Source organism: Pezoporus occidentalis, unplaced genomic scaffold (genome assembly GCF_034315485.1).
Source record: "Pezoporus occidentalis ecotype Australia unplaced genomic scaffold, CSIRO_AGI_Poc_V1 ctg136, whole genome shotgun sequence".
Lineage (NCBI taxonomy): Eukaryota > Metazoa > Chordata > Aves > Psittaciformes > Psittacidae > Pezoporus > Pezoporus occidentalis.
The window spans coordinates 262,447-281,841 of NW_026913168.1; the positions used below are offsets into that span (position 1 = coordinate 262,447).

At 40.9% G+C, this 19,395-nt stretch overlaps 1 protein-coding gene across 14 annotated transcripts in view; it reads right to left on the reverse strand.

Annotated features, from left to right (window-relative positions):
- The window catches only part of CELF2 (CUGBP Elav-like family member 2), a 563,459-nt gene that overhangs the window by 59,677 nt on the left and 484,387 nt on the right, over positions 1–19,395 (reverse strand). For all 14 annotated transcript variants that reach the window (XM_062609318.1, XM_062609307.1, XM_062609306.1 and 11 more), the window contains 2 exons: positions 11,550–11,684; positions 907–986 (listed from right to left, as the gene is read on the reverse strand). In XM_062609318.1, coding sequence (XP_062465302.1) covers positions 907–986; positions 11,550–11,684 — 215 coding nt within the window. The remainder of the gene's footprint in view (positions 1–906; positions 987–11,549; positions 11,685–19,395) is intronic.

The window sequence follows — 19,395 nt, forward strand, 5'->3', positions numbered from 1 at the left end:
CACTACACGAAGATACAGTATACATAATACAGTATAACATGCACTCTCCAATGATAAGCTACAAGATCCAGAGTAAGTAAAGACTTCATACTTGTGCGGGTTTTTTGTGCAAAATTCTGAGAGACCATGACAAAAATCACAGACTGAAAAAAGTTTTGAGATTGCCAGACAAGCCGTGGCATTCGATAACCACTCCAATGAACGTACTGTTTGCCTGCAGCTAGAGTCACATTAAGTGAACAGGTTTAAAGTTTCCTGTTGCTCGTCGTGATAAAATACGAGGCCGTAGAGGCAGTTTGGAAGGAAATAAAGAGTGCTGCTTGTGAGGAGCCGGCCACAACCGTGCTCTGCAGGAAGTGCCACACTTTGATATGCTCTGTCATCATTAGCATTTTTATTGGCTACATGAAGGAGGAGAAATTATATTAACTTAAAAAGAGATTCTATTTGCAGAAAAACGCATGCACTAGTAACTCAGCGTGGCCAGGTTAAACCTCTTGAGATTTTTGTCACAGCAGTGCAAACCACAACACTTAAAAATCTATTGAAAAGGAACTTAAGATTTTTCTTCAGGGGCGTGTGTGTGTGTTAAAATTAAAGATAATTTACTTATCAGATATTCTCTGAGTATGGCTGAGGAGCGGTATTCACAGCGTTTTTATTCTCTGCTGAATGCCACTGAAAACAGACTCAAGAGCTGTGTTTGGATACCACACAGCAACGTTATTGTGCGCTTTCAGGTCATTATGAAAAAATAAGCTTTCCAAAGACAGGTAGAGTGAGTTGGTAAAAAGTTTAAATCTGTGATTGTCATGTGTCTGATCTGATCCAGGAGAGCATGGCTTTACCATTCGCAATCATTTGCACAAAGAAAACAAAGAAAGGGCAAATGATACAGTACTGTACCTCCATGGTCTGAGACTGGTGCATGGCTTTGATTGCATTCTGTGCCATTGCCCTTGTAGAAAATGTGACAAACGCACAGCCTGTGGGAACAAGGGGACAGGGAGCAGGAAAGACAAAAAACAACAAGACAAAAGGGTTGGACGCTTGTTAAACCAACACAGTCTACGAGAACGGCCACAAGACGACACTGTTCTCAGTAGTACATAAAAATAAACAACTTCTCTAGTTTATTTATTGACAGTGCTGACTTGCTAATCTGACCATAGATGAAAGAAAAAAAATCAGGTGGGGATGGGTGAGAGGAAAGGTTTTTTTTCCTTATTTTGTTCCCTTTTTTTTTTTTTTCATTTTATTTTCTTGTTTTTATTCTTTAGCCACAGGGTTTGAAATAAGGAAGGCTTTTATGTAGCCTTTGGATTGCATAGTTTAGTCTATTCAGACCACACATTAACAATTGCGTGCTATGGCTTTTGTGCAGGTAAATTGTGGATAGTGAATAAAGGACTGGCATCACTGACAGCTGAACTGGGAATTTAATAAAGGAGTCCATAATGCCACATATTTCCGTGATGCACCAAGAACAACCATACAAATAAGGATGAGAAAAACTCCACTGTGCAGCCTGCAACTAAGTGTGAAAAGACTCAGACAAAAATCAGTAATGTAGGTGAAATCTCAACATTTAAGAAAATAACAGATTGAAAATAAAAATCTTTATGATTTTTGTTTCTCCGAGTTCTAGGTACAAGTTTAATTCTTTGATCTATGAAAGCCAGCCCCAGCTTGAACAATTCTGACGCTACATGCACAAATAAACTGAAAATTAGCTTTTTTTTTTCCCTCCTCAGCCTTTTAAATCATAATGAAAAGCCAGTAGGCTGAAGCATAGGCTATTTTTCCAGCCTTTTACTATTGTCAGTCATACCTGCACTGGGCATGGTACAGGTCAGCTTTTTCAGTGCATGACTCACTGCCCTTTCGACTAATAAAAACATTGCCTTCTGAGATTTACATTTTATTCTTCATGCACCCCTGGGCATCTTAAAGAAAAAGACTGTGAAATTAATGCAGATTCAGGCTGATTTTGTAATAATACCACGGCACACTAAAAGCTTAGCTAAAGCAACACAGACTTATTTCACTTGTGATCTCTAATGACTTTAAAAGTGCATTGATTTTCAGCTCCCTTAGCCTTGCACAGTTTGAACTTAGGTTTCAGAGAATAATTTAGTGTTCCACTCAATTTCCTCAAAACATTATTATTATTACTACTTAAAAGATTTCTAAATGAAGCAAATCTAAGCACTGAGAGGCTAAAGCATATTGTCATTTTAGAGCTAATGCATGAAAGCTACATTCTGGCATCAAAAATACAATATTGTTGCCCCTGTGGCCAATGGGCAAAATAAACCATTTTGCAATCCAACAAGCAACAGATTGTTTGGTTTATGCAAATCAATTTGAGGCATAAAATACCTTTTCTTTTTTTTTTGCTCCGTGTGTATCTGGTGAGATTATCAAGTCAAGACTGTATTCACATCTTAATCAAACAACAGTAAGAGAAAGCAATGCCTGATCATTACCCAAAAGCACTACATCTAGTCATGAAAATAAAGTCAATGCATTTTTGCATCATGCAGTATTGTATTTTTTTTTTTTCTCTTTAATGTAGAGGCCCTTGATACAAAAGAACCTAAGCTGCTTATGTACCTCTGACAGGTGAGCATCATAAAATCAGAAGTCAGAATTCTTTTACACCAACTCCATGGTTGTAACTCTATGTATTTCTTAGGTAATGTAACAGCTGGTGAAGACTTACTAGTGTTCAGCAACGACAATTTGCTATATTATTCTTATTCAGCAACAAATTTCTGTCAAAGCAAATGATGTAACAAAACAGCTTTCTGTACAGCAAACTTGACAAGATGTGCAGTATAAGGGTAAATAAACTACAGTACCTCTGCTAGATTCCATATTGCTGCTGTGCACTAAAATTAAAGAGGCCCAAATTTACCATCAGTCTCAAAGTAATCTCTCTTTGTAACATTTCTGTTATTATCATTAACAGAGGAAATAACACCAAGGGTTTTCATTGCTCGTCTTGCAAATTCAATGGGGGATGAGCACAAACAGAGATATACTGGAGGGCAGGCAAGAAACCCCATACAGAGCCCTGAATAATACTGTTTATAATGGTCAAGAAACGGCTTCATTCACTTCTTTCGCTCTCATTATCCAGGAGTGTGTACCATAGTGACAATTACTGAACGGAGGTTTTGAATGCATAAGAAGCATGTAAAATGTCAACAAAAATCAATAAGACACAGTTTATGCATTTATCACAATTTCTACCCAGCAGTACTGCTGTAAGTAACTTACTGAGAGATGCTGCAATTAGCAGGTCTCAAAAGGAATGTGTATCAGCAGAGAAATAAAGCTGCGCTCCCCTCAAGATAAAGCAGTCTGTCTCTCCCCTCCCTTAAGCTTTTTCTCTTTTTAACCACAAAGCCCAGTTGCTGGGGCCTTTCAGTGCCCAAAACTACTGCAAAACCTCCCTTCTCATTCCCCAGCCCAAAGCCATTTGCATGGATCCCGCTGTCTTTGTTGTGGAGGCAAAGACCTTCATCGCAGATCTCTGTAAAGTGCCATTTAGCGAACTACCCATTTGACAGAAAGTTGTTCTCCAGGCAAGGGGAACGCCTGATGAATGAGGTTATGCAGCTTGAATATGAGCATTTGGAAAACAGCATTCCACAGAGAAGAGGGGACTGCATTTTAATTAAGCTTTGCCAGCCAGAGGCTACAAGGTTAGATCCCCTTGTTACGTCCAGTCGGCAGGCCATTTCCCACCGATGGACAGTGGCCGTTTGCACAGTAAATACTCTATTTGACTCAATAACCACGGTGAAAAATCAGCAGACAACCTTATTTCTAAATTATCTGAAAACCTAGACCTTCAGCTGTAACCATCAGCATCCCAAATAAATTCTAGCTAATTTAACCATCTTTCCACCTTGTTACATATATTTGCACTCAAGGGTTATTTTTACAGCTACCAAACCTTGACACTCACACACAAAATTTGTATACTTATTATGTGTGCACATACATTTTATTATGTGTGAACCATGGGATCCTATATATTTCATTATGTGTGAACCACGGGACCCTTTGCTTCATGACCAGACTGCCCCACCAGAGGGGAGCTAAGACTGTATCATAGGATTCAGTCCACTTAACTCCATCACTCAACTTCCATATATAATTTAGACATTCAGAAAAGCTGTACTGCTGAGATGCCTGTATTCTGTGCTCCAGTCAATGGCAGTACCTTTATCTTCCTATATAGGGTACATATACACTTTAGGAGGACAGTTTTGCGGGCACCTGGAATTTAATCAGAAGCTGGTGTCTAAGGACACTGGGTTTCAGTTGTTTAAGCCAGATGAGCTCTGCCTGAACCATCCTGTACTCTTGCTGAGGCAGTTTCTGAGAGTTTGGGAAACCCCTTTTCAGCATACTGTCACTCACCTGTATCTCATGAATACAGGTGGTCTTCTGGGAACATACTGCCAGCTTAAGACTGTAAATCACAATTATATGAGGACAAGACTAATCACATTTCATGCCTCGTGGTTCAAGGAAACAAGGAAGATTTTCATGGCCTCTTACCTCATCTTATGAAACAGTGCACTGACTGTAGTGCTGTGGGCTGAGGTCTTCTGGACCAATAGCTACAAGCAAACTATTTCTGTTCTACCATACTGACTCCTGAAATTTCCATTACTCCCTTCTTACTGGAGCTATGGAGCAATTTGAGAGAGAAAACGTGGAGAGAGGGATATTTCTATAGGTAATGCCTTGAAAATGCTTTGTTTTGTACCACCAGCTAGCTAACCACAAAAGAAAAATAAAAATCCTTTTGTAAATACAGCCAACCTGCAAGTCACCTTGCAATTATTTATCACTTCTGGTTTCAAAATGTCAGGGATCACTAACAGAGAAAAAAAGGGAGGGAGAAAGGAGGATTAAGAGTTTGAGTTGTTTCTCCAAGGCTGCCTTCTCATCCCCTGCACCAGATAAATGATTGACTGGGGAAAGGCTGCTTGGAGTGATTTCTTCCTGCAGGCACGATCAGAGGCAGGCACCCAGCCCTGTCACCAAAGATGCTTTGGAGCACATTGTCACATTCACCATCTTGGCTGAGAGAACATCTAAACTCATGGTGTTGGTCCTTACTGCCATTCGACTGAAAGGGAATTTTGAAGAAACTATGAATTTGTCAAGCTCCCTCCTCAACCTGGGCCATCCCAAACCTTGGGTTTGCTGCTCAAGCAACTTAACTGTTTGAAATATCTCTAAAAGCTCAGCATTGCCCCATTTCAGCTCCCACTTCCCTTGATCCTTCTCAGCTCAGGCTTTCACAGACTGTTTTGAAACGTTCAGTCAGCAGTTCATGCACAGTCCAACACAACATCAGTACTTGCGAGCCCCAAGTGAAGCAGAACATTTTCAGCTATGGAAGACTCAAGGTAAGGGGTCTGATTTCACACTTACACAAGAAACCTCCCACATAAAACTATCATGGTCTACCAGAGATATTTAAAGCCCGAAACCCTCAGTGAAGCCAAAGGGAGATGGAAAAGCCCTAGACACGTCTGAATCAGGCCTAGAGTTAAAAATGGAAGTTTAAAACCAATGCTTTAAAGTTCTGGAGATGAAAGAAAGGCAGATGTAATCAATTATAAAGAAAATAAATGCACAGTGACCCTTTCGACACAAAAGGAGGCTCATTTTCAAAAGGAGGCTGATTTTCAAAGTCATCTGAGCAATCGCAGTACTACGTATGGTGGCTGCGCAGCTGGTGATGCAAATGGTTCACCGTAAACAAGGTTTTTCTTCCATTTCTGTTAAGAAACAATAGTGAAAAGCTGCCAAAATACTCCTGCAAGAAGCATTTGGGATTCTCTGAGATGAAAGCCTCTATTTAAAGAAAAGATAAGGCTTGAATAAAAAGCTATGGAAATTGAAGCGTGATAAAAATAAGCTTTAGTTGTGTTAAAATATTTCTAGCTGAGGTTGCAAAGTAGACTTTCCCTATTCTATGCTGTGTTAATATAGCACAGTCTGAAGGAAGGAACAGCCTGGGAAACAGCCTTCTAATGAAGACATCACACAAAAATCTGTCTCAGTGGTTAAAACACATTTCAGCTCCAAATTAAGACATCAGATTGTTTATTGTACAGACATGCGGTCATTAGGTATTGCTTAAGACACACAATGACAGGTCTGAGACCAAGTGCAACGACTCAGCCCAGAGAGAACCATCTTGAAAAAGCCACAGTGAAGCTCTTTATGCATATCAGACCCATAAAGGTAATGAGAGGCACGTCCTGTAAGCATGCCTCAGCTCCTTCGGCTTTACTCACTTCTCTCGACTATCGACCAGATGACAGATTATAGATTTTAAATTTCCTGAAGTTCATGGTTCCCTCGAAGCATTTCTAATTGGACAGTCAATTAACCATGCTGCAAAGCACAGCCTTCAGTAAGTGGAATTCACACAAACCAAGACTCAAACAGGAACCAAAGACCACATTCTCTCAACAGTGCCTCGATGACCCTCTTGCTGGAATAAAAACTCTTGTAAATGATTTCATTTCAGACTTCCCCCTGGGGAGGGATTGCTGCAAAGCTGCAGTAATGGAAATCTGAGATGTAGCTACTGGCCAAAGGCCAGCAGATACACTGGTCACTTGGATGTGTTTTGCCTTCCCAGCTTCAAAAGACTCTCAGCAGGGGAAGAAGAAAATTAAATGTGCCATAATGACTGGGAAAACTTAAAATGTTACCACATTACAGCAAAAGAAATAAGACATGGAAGTGCTTCTGAAAAGCTACTAAGGATACAGCACTTCCACTGGCCCTGTTTTCCATCACTTACTGATACACAAGTCAGAAGGTGGCCCCTAATCCAGGCTGTTCCCATGGCTGGCACTTCACATTACTTTAGCTCAGAAGGGAGCAATAAGTATCCATAAGGAAAAGCAAACAGGCATAAAACCTCCTCATCTACCCTTCACTGCAATTAATTATGATAGAAATACTCATTTTCTTTTATTAATTAATCAAGAAAAACACAGAATCTGAAAGTTATGAATGGATTTTAATGAAATTAAATTGGCTGACCATGGTATAGCTCTCATGGTATAACTCTCTATGCCATTTCTAAATGAAGTCTTCCTATTAAAGCAAAGAAAGGAAGAAAAACAATCCTTGTAATCAATGTCTGCAGAAATGTTCACTTGCCCCATGCGCCTAGTGATGTTTTGTTAAAAAAAAACATATAATCAGGAGCCTAGAAGATGTGGAAATATGCATTTTGAGCTTTTCCAGAGTATTCATGGTATATCCAACAGGCTGTACATGTTATTAGCAGGTTTTTTCAGTGCATGCTATTAACCCAGTTGACTTCTTTCTGGTATCTGTTATATAAATCTCCACTTAGCAATACAGCGGAATAATTTGCTGTGTGGTGCTCCTGTGATAAGGATAAGAGGATTTTTTTATCATCATTATGGATGGCAAAAATTCCTTGAGTGATACAGAGATATTGATCCACTGATCAATGCTTTAAAAATGCTTTAAAAAGCATTTTACAAAGGTAGAGGAGCATTTCTATCCTCATTTTAAGGAATGGGACAAAAGGGAGATGATGAGAGACCAACTCACCTACGGTCAGTACAGCACATCAGCGGCACAGCTACAGATCAAACCTTGGTATTCCTGGCTATTTTTGTGCACTCCAGTTATCATTGCACAGCTGTCTGTCTTGGCATCTGTGGTCACTGTAGACCCTACATAGTGCTAGGAGTCAGGAGGTCTGAAAGTTTCCTTAAGCCCTTTACAATAAGTGATTTAAAATCTTAATCATCTGAGGCAGTTCACTTCTGCTTTTTCATGATAATGAAGCTTAGCACATGATATCACAATCATGAATTTCTGTAAAGCATACTTAGCTCTTCAGAAAAAGTGCTGGATTAAACAACCCTGCAGGCTGAATCCTTCTCTTTGAATAATGAATATAGTACAGGCAGTGGCGAGCTTCTTCAGATAGTCCCATGAACCCTGAAAAGCCAAGGCCAGCCTCCATGTCTGCTCAGTCCCTGTTTTCTTTCTCTCTATAGCCAACAGGGTATTTCTAGTTTTTAATACTTTTCACAGCTAGGAATTACTCTCTGCCAGCCAACTAATTTCACAGGGACTATCCCTGAGCCTTCGGAAGTCAATGCCTTTTGGTTGCTACCTATTTCTTGGAGCTGGCTGGAATCTAACAAGTTACAGATACAAACAACTATTTCTTAGATGCAGGAACGAACAACAGTGGGAAAAAACCCCAAACATCTCAGTTTCTTTAAAATACGCTGCTTCACCACTGGAGCTTTATATCATTATTTTTGTCTCATTTTACAGATGAGGTTCAAACAGCTGACAGCAGGAATTTGAAGTGGAAATGCTTATAGTCTATTATCAGTAGTGACAGTAATGGGTGTGACTTAGTTAAAGCTCTGCCAGTTCTTGCCTAGAAACTATGATAGAAACAACCAGCTCAATCTCTGTCCATTTCTCTCTTTAGCTTAGCACTTATATCACACTCATCACAAAGTGTTACGTTTTCCCTTGACACCACAGGACGGGATTTCTCCTTTCTACCGAAGCCATGTGGTACACTACAACCCTACCTCTTGCCTAGGAGTTGACAGCAGACCGTTACCATACAAGTGGCAAGGTTGCTGTTGTAGTGTAGACATGGCCCAAAAGTCAACTGAAACCTTTTTACTCTTCACTAAGAAAAAAACAACCAGCAGAAACCAAAATTGTTCTACCGAGCTGTGTAACCTGGAGCTAGTCCTTGCAATTGCTGGTAATAAAGATTATCTGCCTGAACCCTCTAACAAAGCTCAACAGTTGGCATAAATACTAATGAATATACTTTTCAAGCTCTTTTTGTCCATGATACCATGATGTGCTCTTGTTATGCAACTGAAAAGAGATGCCGAATAGAATTTATTGGACCATATTTCCATCGCACTGCTGTGAGCACTGAGAGTTCCCAAAGGCTCTGGCATGGTGAGGACAGTGTTTTCCTAAGATAGTGACTATTTTTCATTCACCCCTCTGTGTCTAGGAGGAAAGTGCATCCGGGCGGATGCTGGGAAAACAAATACTGTTTGTGGCAAAGGGAATTAACATCTTGGAAACTGTAACACGAATTAAAACTCATCAAGTATTGGAATTGGTTACAAAGACTTAACCGCATAAATTCTCCCTCTTGTTTTGTGAAGCAGCTTTTCACCCTGTGCTTTTCCAGCCAAGCTCCCTCCACTGCAAAGCTCCCTTAGCACTCTTCATTTCAACTGCAATATCAACCATTTTCCCAACACTTTGCCTTCTCTCATGGAGTGGTGGTTTTGTGAAGCTGATAAACATCTGCCTGCAAACCTGGCTGGCACAGCTGAACTCATTTTAAAGTGTGAACATGGGTGTGTAGAAAGCAATTCAAGTTTAACAAGGCATGATGCATGTGGGCATGATAGAATATCAGTCGTGATTGTGACTGAAATAAACCCCAGCGGCAGCCCTGCTATGACTGCTGCTGTGTGACCTACCTGGACTGAGATCTTCAGCCTCCAGCAAGAGAGAGCAGCACATTAACTCTACAGCTCTGCTGGGCAGCAGACAACACTGCCCTGCCTCATACATTGGTGACATGGCTTAAAATCTCAGCTTCTGATTATCATGAGATGGGTATTTACAACAGAACAAAACTACCCCACCAACCTCAGTTACCCTCTTAGATTTCATAGTTAGCTTTTCTATGCTCATACTGTGCCCAGTGTATGTTGAATAAAAACAAGTATGCAGTGGGATTTCTATGGATCCCAGGAAAGATCCATTTCTTTGATGGGTGATGCTGAGGAGTCAGTTAAATCTTTTTGGGGCTCAAAACATACAATGCCCAGATGTTGTTATTTCAGCAGTTACTTAGCTCCTTTCCCACTGTGTCTTCCATCATCCCTTCCCTGTGCTACTTATGAAATTAAATCAAGTAAAAACCAGAAATATTTGTTTTGCCTCAGTGTTGGGTCTAGAAAAATAATGACAGCACTCGACTCCATCTGTCAACATTCATTACTGAGCTGCAGGAACCAACCTCAGACCTTTACCCCTGACTTCCCCAAGGCAAAAGCCATGATCCCGGGGCTCTCCTTGCCTGAAGGGACTGCTACATCCCAGCCCCAAAAGTTTTGGGATGCCAATTAAACATGCATGAAAGTGCACCATTTTCTTGGGGCTTCCTATTTATTGTCAGAGCAACTTTTCAAGAAGCCTCTATTATTCAGAAACAGCACAGCAAGTACTTTCATGCAGTGTCATGAAATACAGGAATACCTGCAACTTCCCCTGCTGAAATTTGTAAGTGTTTTAAAGAAGCTGGGCTGCACACAGAACAAAAGACCCCCATGCACAGATTGTTGCACAAAATACTGCAGATACTATAGGCTTCTGGAAACAAGTAGATCCAAAAGTTAAGAAAAGTATCTGCAGCTATACCTACGCCTATAGGCAAAATGAGTACTGTTACTTTTTCCATGCCTTTTGAAAATGTAATAAAATGCATAAACTGTGCTTTCTAGGTTTTTTTTTTTTTCTTCTATAGAAACAAAAGTGATGTTTTCACAGCTCCACACTTGAAACTACTTCACTTCCCGTGCCGTTAAACGGCTGTGGCCGCAGCATCCTTCACACTGACAGACAGGACTATCACTATTTTCTTACCCACTCCGCACCACCTGGAACTGACTTTTTGAGAAGGTTCACGCTCTGAGAATAATTTCAGGACCATACACCTTGGAGTTAATATGCAGCCTGGGTCATCAATGTACATTGATTTTTCTTTTCAATGTTTCCAGAGTGCCCCAAAAGGCACTTTTGCACTCAAAAGCTATGTAAGTCTGTGCTGCCAGTCGTTTCCAAAGTTCAGGTCAGCTCCCTGACTAGTCTTGGTGGTGCTGCTTAACATCTCTGTCGTAGTTTTGGGGTTCTGATAGAGGCACAAGACTTAAAAACTTTTGTCTAGGCAAAACTCTCAGTTCAAGCTAACCTCTTCGTTTCTCATTTACAGCAGACCTATGTTTTGCATATAGTTACAGAAAACACAGGAATGAAGGAGATAGTGCTACAACGTGGGCCAGTTCCCATGACCCTGCATGCCTTCAGTCTTTACAGTCCTTTTTCTTTTCTTGGCCTTATGCTACAAAGCAGAAATGGGGTCAGGGAAGGATCTTTGATTTTGTGAGAGCAGAAAACTGAGCGTGTTTTCTCAGCGTGCAAAGGAACCTTTCCAGCTGACAAACAGGGCGATAACACAAGTTAATACGTTGGCACCGAGACCTTTCTGACACGGGAAATGAAAGGTGATAATTTCAGCCACTGTGAAAAGTTCATGTGGATACCTTCACCACGTGGGACGTATTACAGCGTAACCTCTAGCTGCAGACAGCGGCTGTGCCTACCTTGGCTGTGACATATAGCTCCCAATTAGTACTTAAGGAAAGAGACTTTACAGACTGCACACTCACCTCTGCTCAGCCCATCCGGTCCCCGAAGGATTCGGCATTCTTCTATCTGGCCGAACGGAGAAAACATCACCCTGATATCATTCTCATTACACTTCTTCGAAACCATTCCTATGAACAATTTTCTGTCTTCCACAGCTAGAAGATAAAAATAATGAATGAGCAAAGGCCATTTCATCTTTTTCCTGTGATCAATGCTTCATTACCACATCAAACCAAGCTCCAGTCATGTGAGTCTGGCTCTGTAACTGAAGACAAGTCCTAAGGCAAACACTTTATACTTACAACCTCCCTTCCCTCCTTCCTCCCCCACCCGAAGTCTCTCATTTTTCTTTCTCTCTCTCCTTTTTCTAGTGGTGCTTGCTGTTTATATAAAGGAGTAATTGGCTGCCTTAGTCATTCTGCATATGCCTCCCCATCACAGCTTCTAAGAAAAAAGCATCCTCTGTTAGAGAGACTTTTAAAGACATCTTTGCATAGACTCCAGTTCAGATAAATCCCCTCACCTCCATCCGGTATGAAAGAAATCATGACAGGGGTGAGGGCAAAGAAGGGATTGTGCGTGTAGTGATACGAGCTAATGAAAAAGATTCCTAAGAAATGTTTTGAGAGAGCAGCTTCTATCTGAGCTTTCAATTTCAGCCAACTTAATGCAGTGGTACTCAAAAGGCAGATGTGTAATGACTGCTCTGGAAAGAAAAAATGCATTCAGTTTCCCTGCTTTTTACTTCAGACTGCACAGCCCTCTCCCCTTCAGGAGGACACAAGGCATATTCCAGGGCATCACTTTAACACCCTTTGATTCAAACTGATGCTGAGTCTGCAAAACCCCATGAAAAAGGTGCTTTACCTGAAGCATTGGTAGAGTATTTCCTGCCTGCATTGTCACCAAAATCGCAAAAGCTGGACTGCTGCACCAGAACACATGCAGTCCTGTTAATCAAACTCAAACTTATGGGTCTAAAGCTGTGTGGACTCTTGTAAAAAAGGGAAGAGATCATAAAAACTTAAATCACCCTGAAAAGACTTAAAAAAGCACCCTCCCATCTAAAAAATCCTCCAACCAAAAATCTGAGTGCTTATTATGCTACTGTATAATACTGTATACAGCACTGCTTTCTTCTTCTCTTGAAATGGCATGTAAATCCAATTCACTGTTAATGAGCAGACTGTCAGAGTTTGCGGGAAGCAAAGAGAGAAGGAAAGCTTTACTCCAGAGAGTCTGCAGTGCACTTACTTATTTCTATTATTGTGCAAATTATTTTTGTAATGAAGTATTTTCATTTCTGGGCTTACAAAAAAAAAAAAAAAGGAATATAATGAATCTTCTCTCGCTCCCCAACTCTCCTGGCTTTATTTGTGCAAGTTTGTCATATGGAATAAACTGCAGCTGAGGAATAAGAAACAGCGTCCATTTTCACAGGGTTTTATTTGTGTTATACTTCAACGCTTTAAGTGCATTTAATAATTCCAACAATAAAAAGAAGAGGTTCATGTTTATTGATCGTGAGAGGTGCTTGAAATGATTTTCTTTTCCTTAGAATTGCTGACTTTAAAAGGTATTTGTAGCTTTTATGCAAGCAAACATCAAGACTGTGCATTCTTCAGAACTGAAACCACACACCAGCCCCTGCAATCCAAAGCATCTCCCTCTGCAAGCTTGCAAGAAAACTGACGTGAATCTAACCCCCAGGAGAAGACATTTTCCTCAGCAGAGAATCCTCAGGACTCAACATTTTCATTCACACTTCATACTGAGGTTCCACATGCAGGTTAACCCTCCAGAAAGGGTTAACAAATGATGAATGCATGGGATGAGCCCGTTATATACAGATCCGGAGCTGAATACGTGGGACTGCAGATAAGACCTGCCAGCTGGGATTTATACGGGGGGGTATATATAAATACATATTTATGTCTTACAATGAAACTTTACATCTGATTAGTAAGATATGATTCACCCTGATGCTGTTAATCATTTTAAGGACGGCTAAACTGATTTGCCTTGCTCACAGACACAAGAGAGTCTAGGTAGTCACTTTTGCTGGTGAAAGGATGCCTGTTTCTTGGCTGCCTACAATTCCTATATTGCCTTGAGTAATCTCTTGGAGAAAGACCCCTGGCCAGCCTGTCCCTTCGACAACAGCCACACATTATAGCCAGGGTGCAGAAAAGGGTATGAGGACCCAGCTGGATTTCTCCTTACCACGCACCAAGGTCAGGCTGAAGGAAGCCTTGGCACCAAGCATGGGTCCAAGCATTGCCTTCTGCTCTGTGTTATGAACCTCTTTTACCTGTGAGTCAGCTAGTATCAGCCATTTAAATCTGGGTTGATTTTAGGTGTGAAGTACAGTGTGCAGGTCTACCCTAAGGGTGACTAGATCCCAACCCTCTTAAAAAGAGCTACTGGCCAAGTTGGACAAATGCCTTGGAAGTACCTTGGGTCCTGCTTAGGTGCAAGGACAAAGATTCAAGGCCAAGAGATTCACATGGAGATTCAAAAGAAATGAAATGCAAACAGGAAGGCTTTGTTTTAATTTTCCAAAGAGTAGCAGACGAAAAACTCCCCACCGGCCTCCTTCAGTTTCACTAGTAAACCTATAAATATGCCATTTAACTAACATGATTTGCAGGTTTGAAGCTTGAGGGTGATTTCATAGTGAATTAAACATCCAGCTCCCGTGTACTGTACATCTTAAAAATGCAGATTTCACAAAGAATGCTCAGAGTACAGAAAACATATTGATATGATGACGTGCTCTGCATTCAGTGCTATTAGTCAGTGCTGATCAGTGTTGAGGCTTAAGAAAATTGCTATTCTTTTTTTTGGCTAGGGGCCCAGCACAAAATACATTTAAAGGGACAACTGTCAGGATCAAGATGACAGGTTTTCACTCCATCTGATAGAACATCTGATATTATTAGGCTGAAAGAGCTTTTAACAACATATTCTCATGCAGAAGAAATGCTTTTTTTACCTCTGCAAGACTGGCTGACTGGGTTTGTTTCTACATTTCTGGTCAGCCACTTCTCTCTTTCTAAAATGAATTCTTACCTGCCACGCAGGCATGGCTTGAGAATCAAATACACAACAGACTGCAAGAAGTACAAGTCAAACATGTTTAGAGGTTAGCAAACCTCCCTTTTGATAGACAAGCCTGCTGATTTGCTTGTGTTTGGTTGCTCCCATACACTAAAATGAAGAGCTCAACATTAAACACATGCAAACAAGGCACTGAGATTGGGAAAAGTGCTACCCACTGCTGTTTGGAGAAATGACGGTAGTCCAAAGCCATCTTGCCTAACTTCAGTCATCTACATTTAGGTGGCCAGTTTTAGACTCAGCTAAAATGTTATCAGTTGGCTGCTGTCAGGACCAAGAGCTCCTCCAAAGAGTAACGGATCTTGCCTCTCTCAGTAAGATGGGATGGCTGTTTTCATGCGAGTCTCTCCTTGTTAATGACAGTAGACAGGGCTGTTACCTTCCAGTCAACTCCCAAAAGTTGGTCAACATGGTAACACATGCATGTCTTGAGCTCCAGCTGCAGGAACAACAAATGAGCTCGGGGGGACTGGACAAAGCTTAGGAGCTCTGAGTACTTCGAGCAATGACAGCAGGCAAAGGAGATGGCTGGGGGGCAGGATAACGGGGCACAAATGTCTGTATGCACACATCTCATAACCATTTCGCCGCTGCTTGATAATTCTCTCTCCCACACTAGAGGTAGTTTCAATAATTCAAAATCTATAGAATTAATGAAAATATTTTGGCAAACATTTGATATCATTCTTTCTTAACCTTGCTCCTAGGCCTAATTGTACTTTCTGCCTGTTTTGCACCTCTGTGGGCAGGAAGCAGATACAGCTATGTGTAAGCAGCTAGCATGGGGTGGCTGAGTACCCCTCATTGATGGAGCAGAAGCAGCCAGGTCTGAAGTTCTAGCTACATGAAGGAAGGTGTGAAGCTGCCCAGTACCTTGATTAACTAATTATGGGTTCATCTGTAATCCACCCAAAGATATAAACACAGATTAGCTATGCTGCCAGGGCAGTTAGTGCGGCACTTCCAGTGCTAAGCCTGATGTATTTGGGTGGGAATATTTTGCCTGAACACAGCAACCCAGTGTTGGTATCTACTTTAAAATGAGTTGATCTCATAATGCCATCAAGACTAGCTCTGCAATCACTAGCATGGGTGCCTAAGCATCGTGTCGGAATCCAGAGCGCTACGTTAGCCATCAAAGGTTATCTGTGCTTTTTTAAATCTGAGCCTCCTGCCTTCTGACAGCACTACATCCAACTTGCAGAATAACATCCTGAAGGGTCTAATTTTCTAGCTTTACTCAATTTGCTTCAGAAATGAGCACTTCTTGCAGGCCGGGTTAGATTGCTTGTGCTAGCCCAGGAGAATAAGGGAGTAGATTGTTTTCTGAATGGTACAAAGGAATTAAACCCTGTAATAATCATGGGACATCTCCCTGAAGATTCAACAAGCTTCCATTCTCTTTCTTCTAAACCCCAAAATTCTGCCTGAAAAAATCAAAATTATAACCCATTATTATACGTATTTGAGCACTGCAGTCACAGAGTGCATTTTCTACCCAGAAGTCGCCTTCTTTTTTGAGCAAATCAACAAATAGTTAATCATGTATAAAGGTTTTTTTTTTGTTGTTGTTGTTTTGGATTTTTGTGTTTGGGTTGTTTTTCTTTTCCATCCAGAAGGGAAGGGGGAAAACAGACTTTTTATCCCTATTTGTAAGCCTGTGAAAAACCCCTTGCATACAATCTGTCAAAGTCACACCTGGATCTGGAGCTGCCTGCATTAATTATCAACTTTGCTATGTGTTAGCGCTAACATATGGCATTTAATTACTCCCTCCAAAGCGGCAAAGTTGTGCCACTTGGAATTTCAAAATTATTTTTTCCAGTTTTCAGTAATAAAATAGAAATAAATTTTAAATTACTCAGCTACACCCCCCCCCCCCCCTTTTTTTTTTAATAGAGAAATTTGTCATTTTCCCAAAAGTGGTGATGCTTTGGTCTGCTTAATGAATACTATTGTCATGAACCCAGGACAACTGTCTATGGGATATGTGCCTGAAAGTATTGACTGTATTCAAATCTTGATCCAAGACACATCTAAGTATTTGCTAAATTGTAGCATATTATTGGCTACAGACGTGTTTATGTGCTTTTCTGCACTAAAGTGCAGGAACCACCTATGTATGAAGAAAGGAAAATATCCTTAAACAGACAGATACTGTGAGTGGTTAACACTCAGGATGAATATAGCAATAATGGAGCCTTCAAAGTCTTGAAACCATGCTTTTCTGGCAGGTAATCCTTAACCAAGACTTTGTAGATAGGTTGAAATAACCACCTAACCACCCTAACAATCTATGTAAAGGTGGTCAGACCAGACCTAACGGGTAATTAGATCAAGACACACTCAAAATTCATCATCTGAAAATCTTTCAGGGATGTTACATTTCTGAACAATAAAAGCATTTTCAGAATCCTTCTGGGTAGACAAATTAATTAGATTTAAGGGAAAGTCTTTCCCCATCAGCTCTAGCTGCTAAACGGTCGGTGGAACAAATTAAGCTTTGCTTCATCTGCACGAGCAGACAGATAACTCAGATGCATGAGCTACTGTATGTAGGGAAGGTATGAAGATGATTGTGCAAGATCAAGCAGTTCCTATCTAGAAGGAAACAGATCTTCAGGTAGCTAACGAACTCCCAACCCTGCAGAAGTGCCCAGGCACTAGGGCAAACGTGTGCAGAAGGTGCCTCTTCCATTCCAATCTCCCATTTTCCACGAGGTGGCCTTGGCCTTTTGTGCTAAGGGACAGGCTTCTGAAATGATGCATCCATGTAAAGACCAGAACAGTGATGGAGAAGGAGGAGCATTCCGTCCTGGTGCTCATTCAAACTTTCTTGCAAGGGACTCAAGATGGGGAGGGGACATCAGCCCACAGCAAATGATGTTTGCAAACCTGTGTATGAAGAATTAGGGTACCTCTCATCCTCCCTGTGGAACCTGGTCAGGTCTCTGAAGCCTTCACAAATATGTGCAAGCTCAGAACTGTAACAAGTGTTCACACTCTCCTACATAACTTTCCACAAGCTATCTGGAAATTTTGACCAAGAGAATTTCATCAACCTCTTTGAAACTTCAGAAACGCTGCTCAGAAATCAAAGGGTTCCAAGCATTCCTCAAAAGCTCAAACACCACAGATCATGAAAACCAAGATTCTTCGGCATGTCTTCTTTCTTTTCCCCTTTGAACTTACCAATCTGGTTGAAGAGGTACAGTTTACAATTTGCTGTCAACTTGGCACAGATAATATACCTCCTCAGATGTATAGCCTGAAGCATATGGGAAACATGTGCCAAACAGGCCTTCACATTCTTTTCTTTCTCTTTTTGCTCTCCAAGCTGCTTGCAAGCTCTCACCTTCTCCATGGACCCTGCGCCTACGTCCCGTCCTTCTGAGTTGTACCACTGTTAGCATCATTATGGTTTTAGTTTGCCTTCTGTCTCCCCAGTTATTAAAAACGAAGAGTTCACCACCCCCAGAAGTACCTACACCTGCCAGGAGTCTAAATTTAAAAAGGCATTTAATTTGACAACTTCTACCTTTGATCTGTCAATGTGTTTTCTCAAAATAAGAAAGAAATGGGAGGAAAAGCAAAAATACGCAATCCTTCCCGACTGTCACGCTAGGAATAGCGCAGTGCAGGCAGGAGTACCACGGAGATAACCCCAGTGTAACAGCAGCAGTGAGGACCTAAGAGCAATACAGAATTTGCACAATTCCCAATAGTGCTTTGCCAATATGTTCAGTCTCCCTTAGGAATAAAAACTTCAGGCAATGAACAAGTAACTCATTGAGAGTCAATTTTTGGCCCATCACCTCTTATTTTTCTACTTTGCCAAGGAACTTGAGGTGAGATTTGTCTTTCAAGGAAGAATTAATAGGGGCTATGAATAGTTCAGAAGGTCCAGGCCAGTGTTCCTGGGAAGGGAAAACTGTGCCTACTGCAAGCACAATAAATACTAGGGAGTGGAGTTTGGATCCCAACAGCAAAGTTTTCCTTGAGCATAGTGGGACGTGAAAAGTTTTGTTCTTCTGTCCATGCAGGTGCCTTGCCCTCTCTTCTGAGCATTCAAATACAGCAAGAAATCACTGCTAAAACTCAACTCATGAGACAGCACCACTCTGTTACAAATGGCTAATGGCTCTAATTTGCTGCATTTGTGGCCAGTTTTGTTTAGAGAGCTGTCATAATAGGAAACCCAGCATAACGCGAAGTTTTTATTTCCTTCCAAACTTTATAATCCTTGGAGAAGCCTGAAAATGGGATGCACTACAATCAGACAAAAAAAAAAAAAAAAGAGAAGCCTTAAAAAAGCCTTGCGGAGAGATTTAGAGCCCAATCATCATTTACATTTGCAGGTATGTAGATCTCTAAGTGCACGGCTTCTGCCCTGATTACTAATTAATGAGGTGCAAAGATGCCTGTTGGAGGAACCAGCTCTGATTATGTGGGCCTTGTGGGAAAATGAAGCTCTTGCAATCTAAGAAGGCAGATGATATCTTTAACATACATTTTAGAAAATTACAGGAACAAATCAAGGGGCAAAATATACACATGTATATATTTTTAAAGAGTCACACACAGCCAGGTTGCGTTACCATTCGATTATCTTATTTCCTTGAATATACAAACCTGGCATGTTTAATAGATTTAGCATGCCATCTATTTAGCATGTCATATACATCCACTTAGGCAGTACACTGGTATTCTGAATGAATATTACTGTCTTTATAGCATTCATTTTAC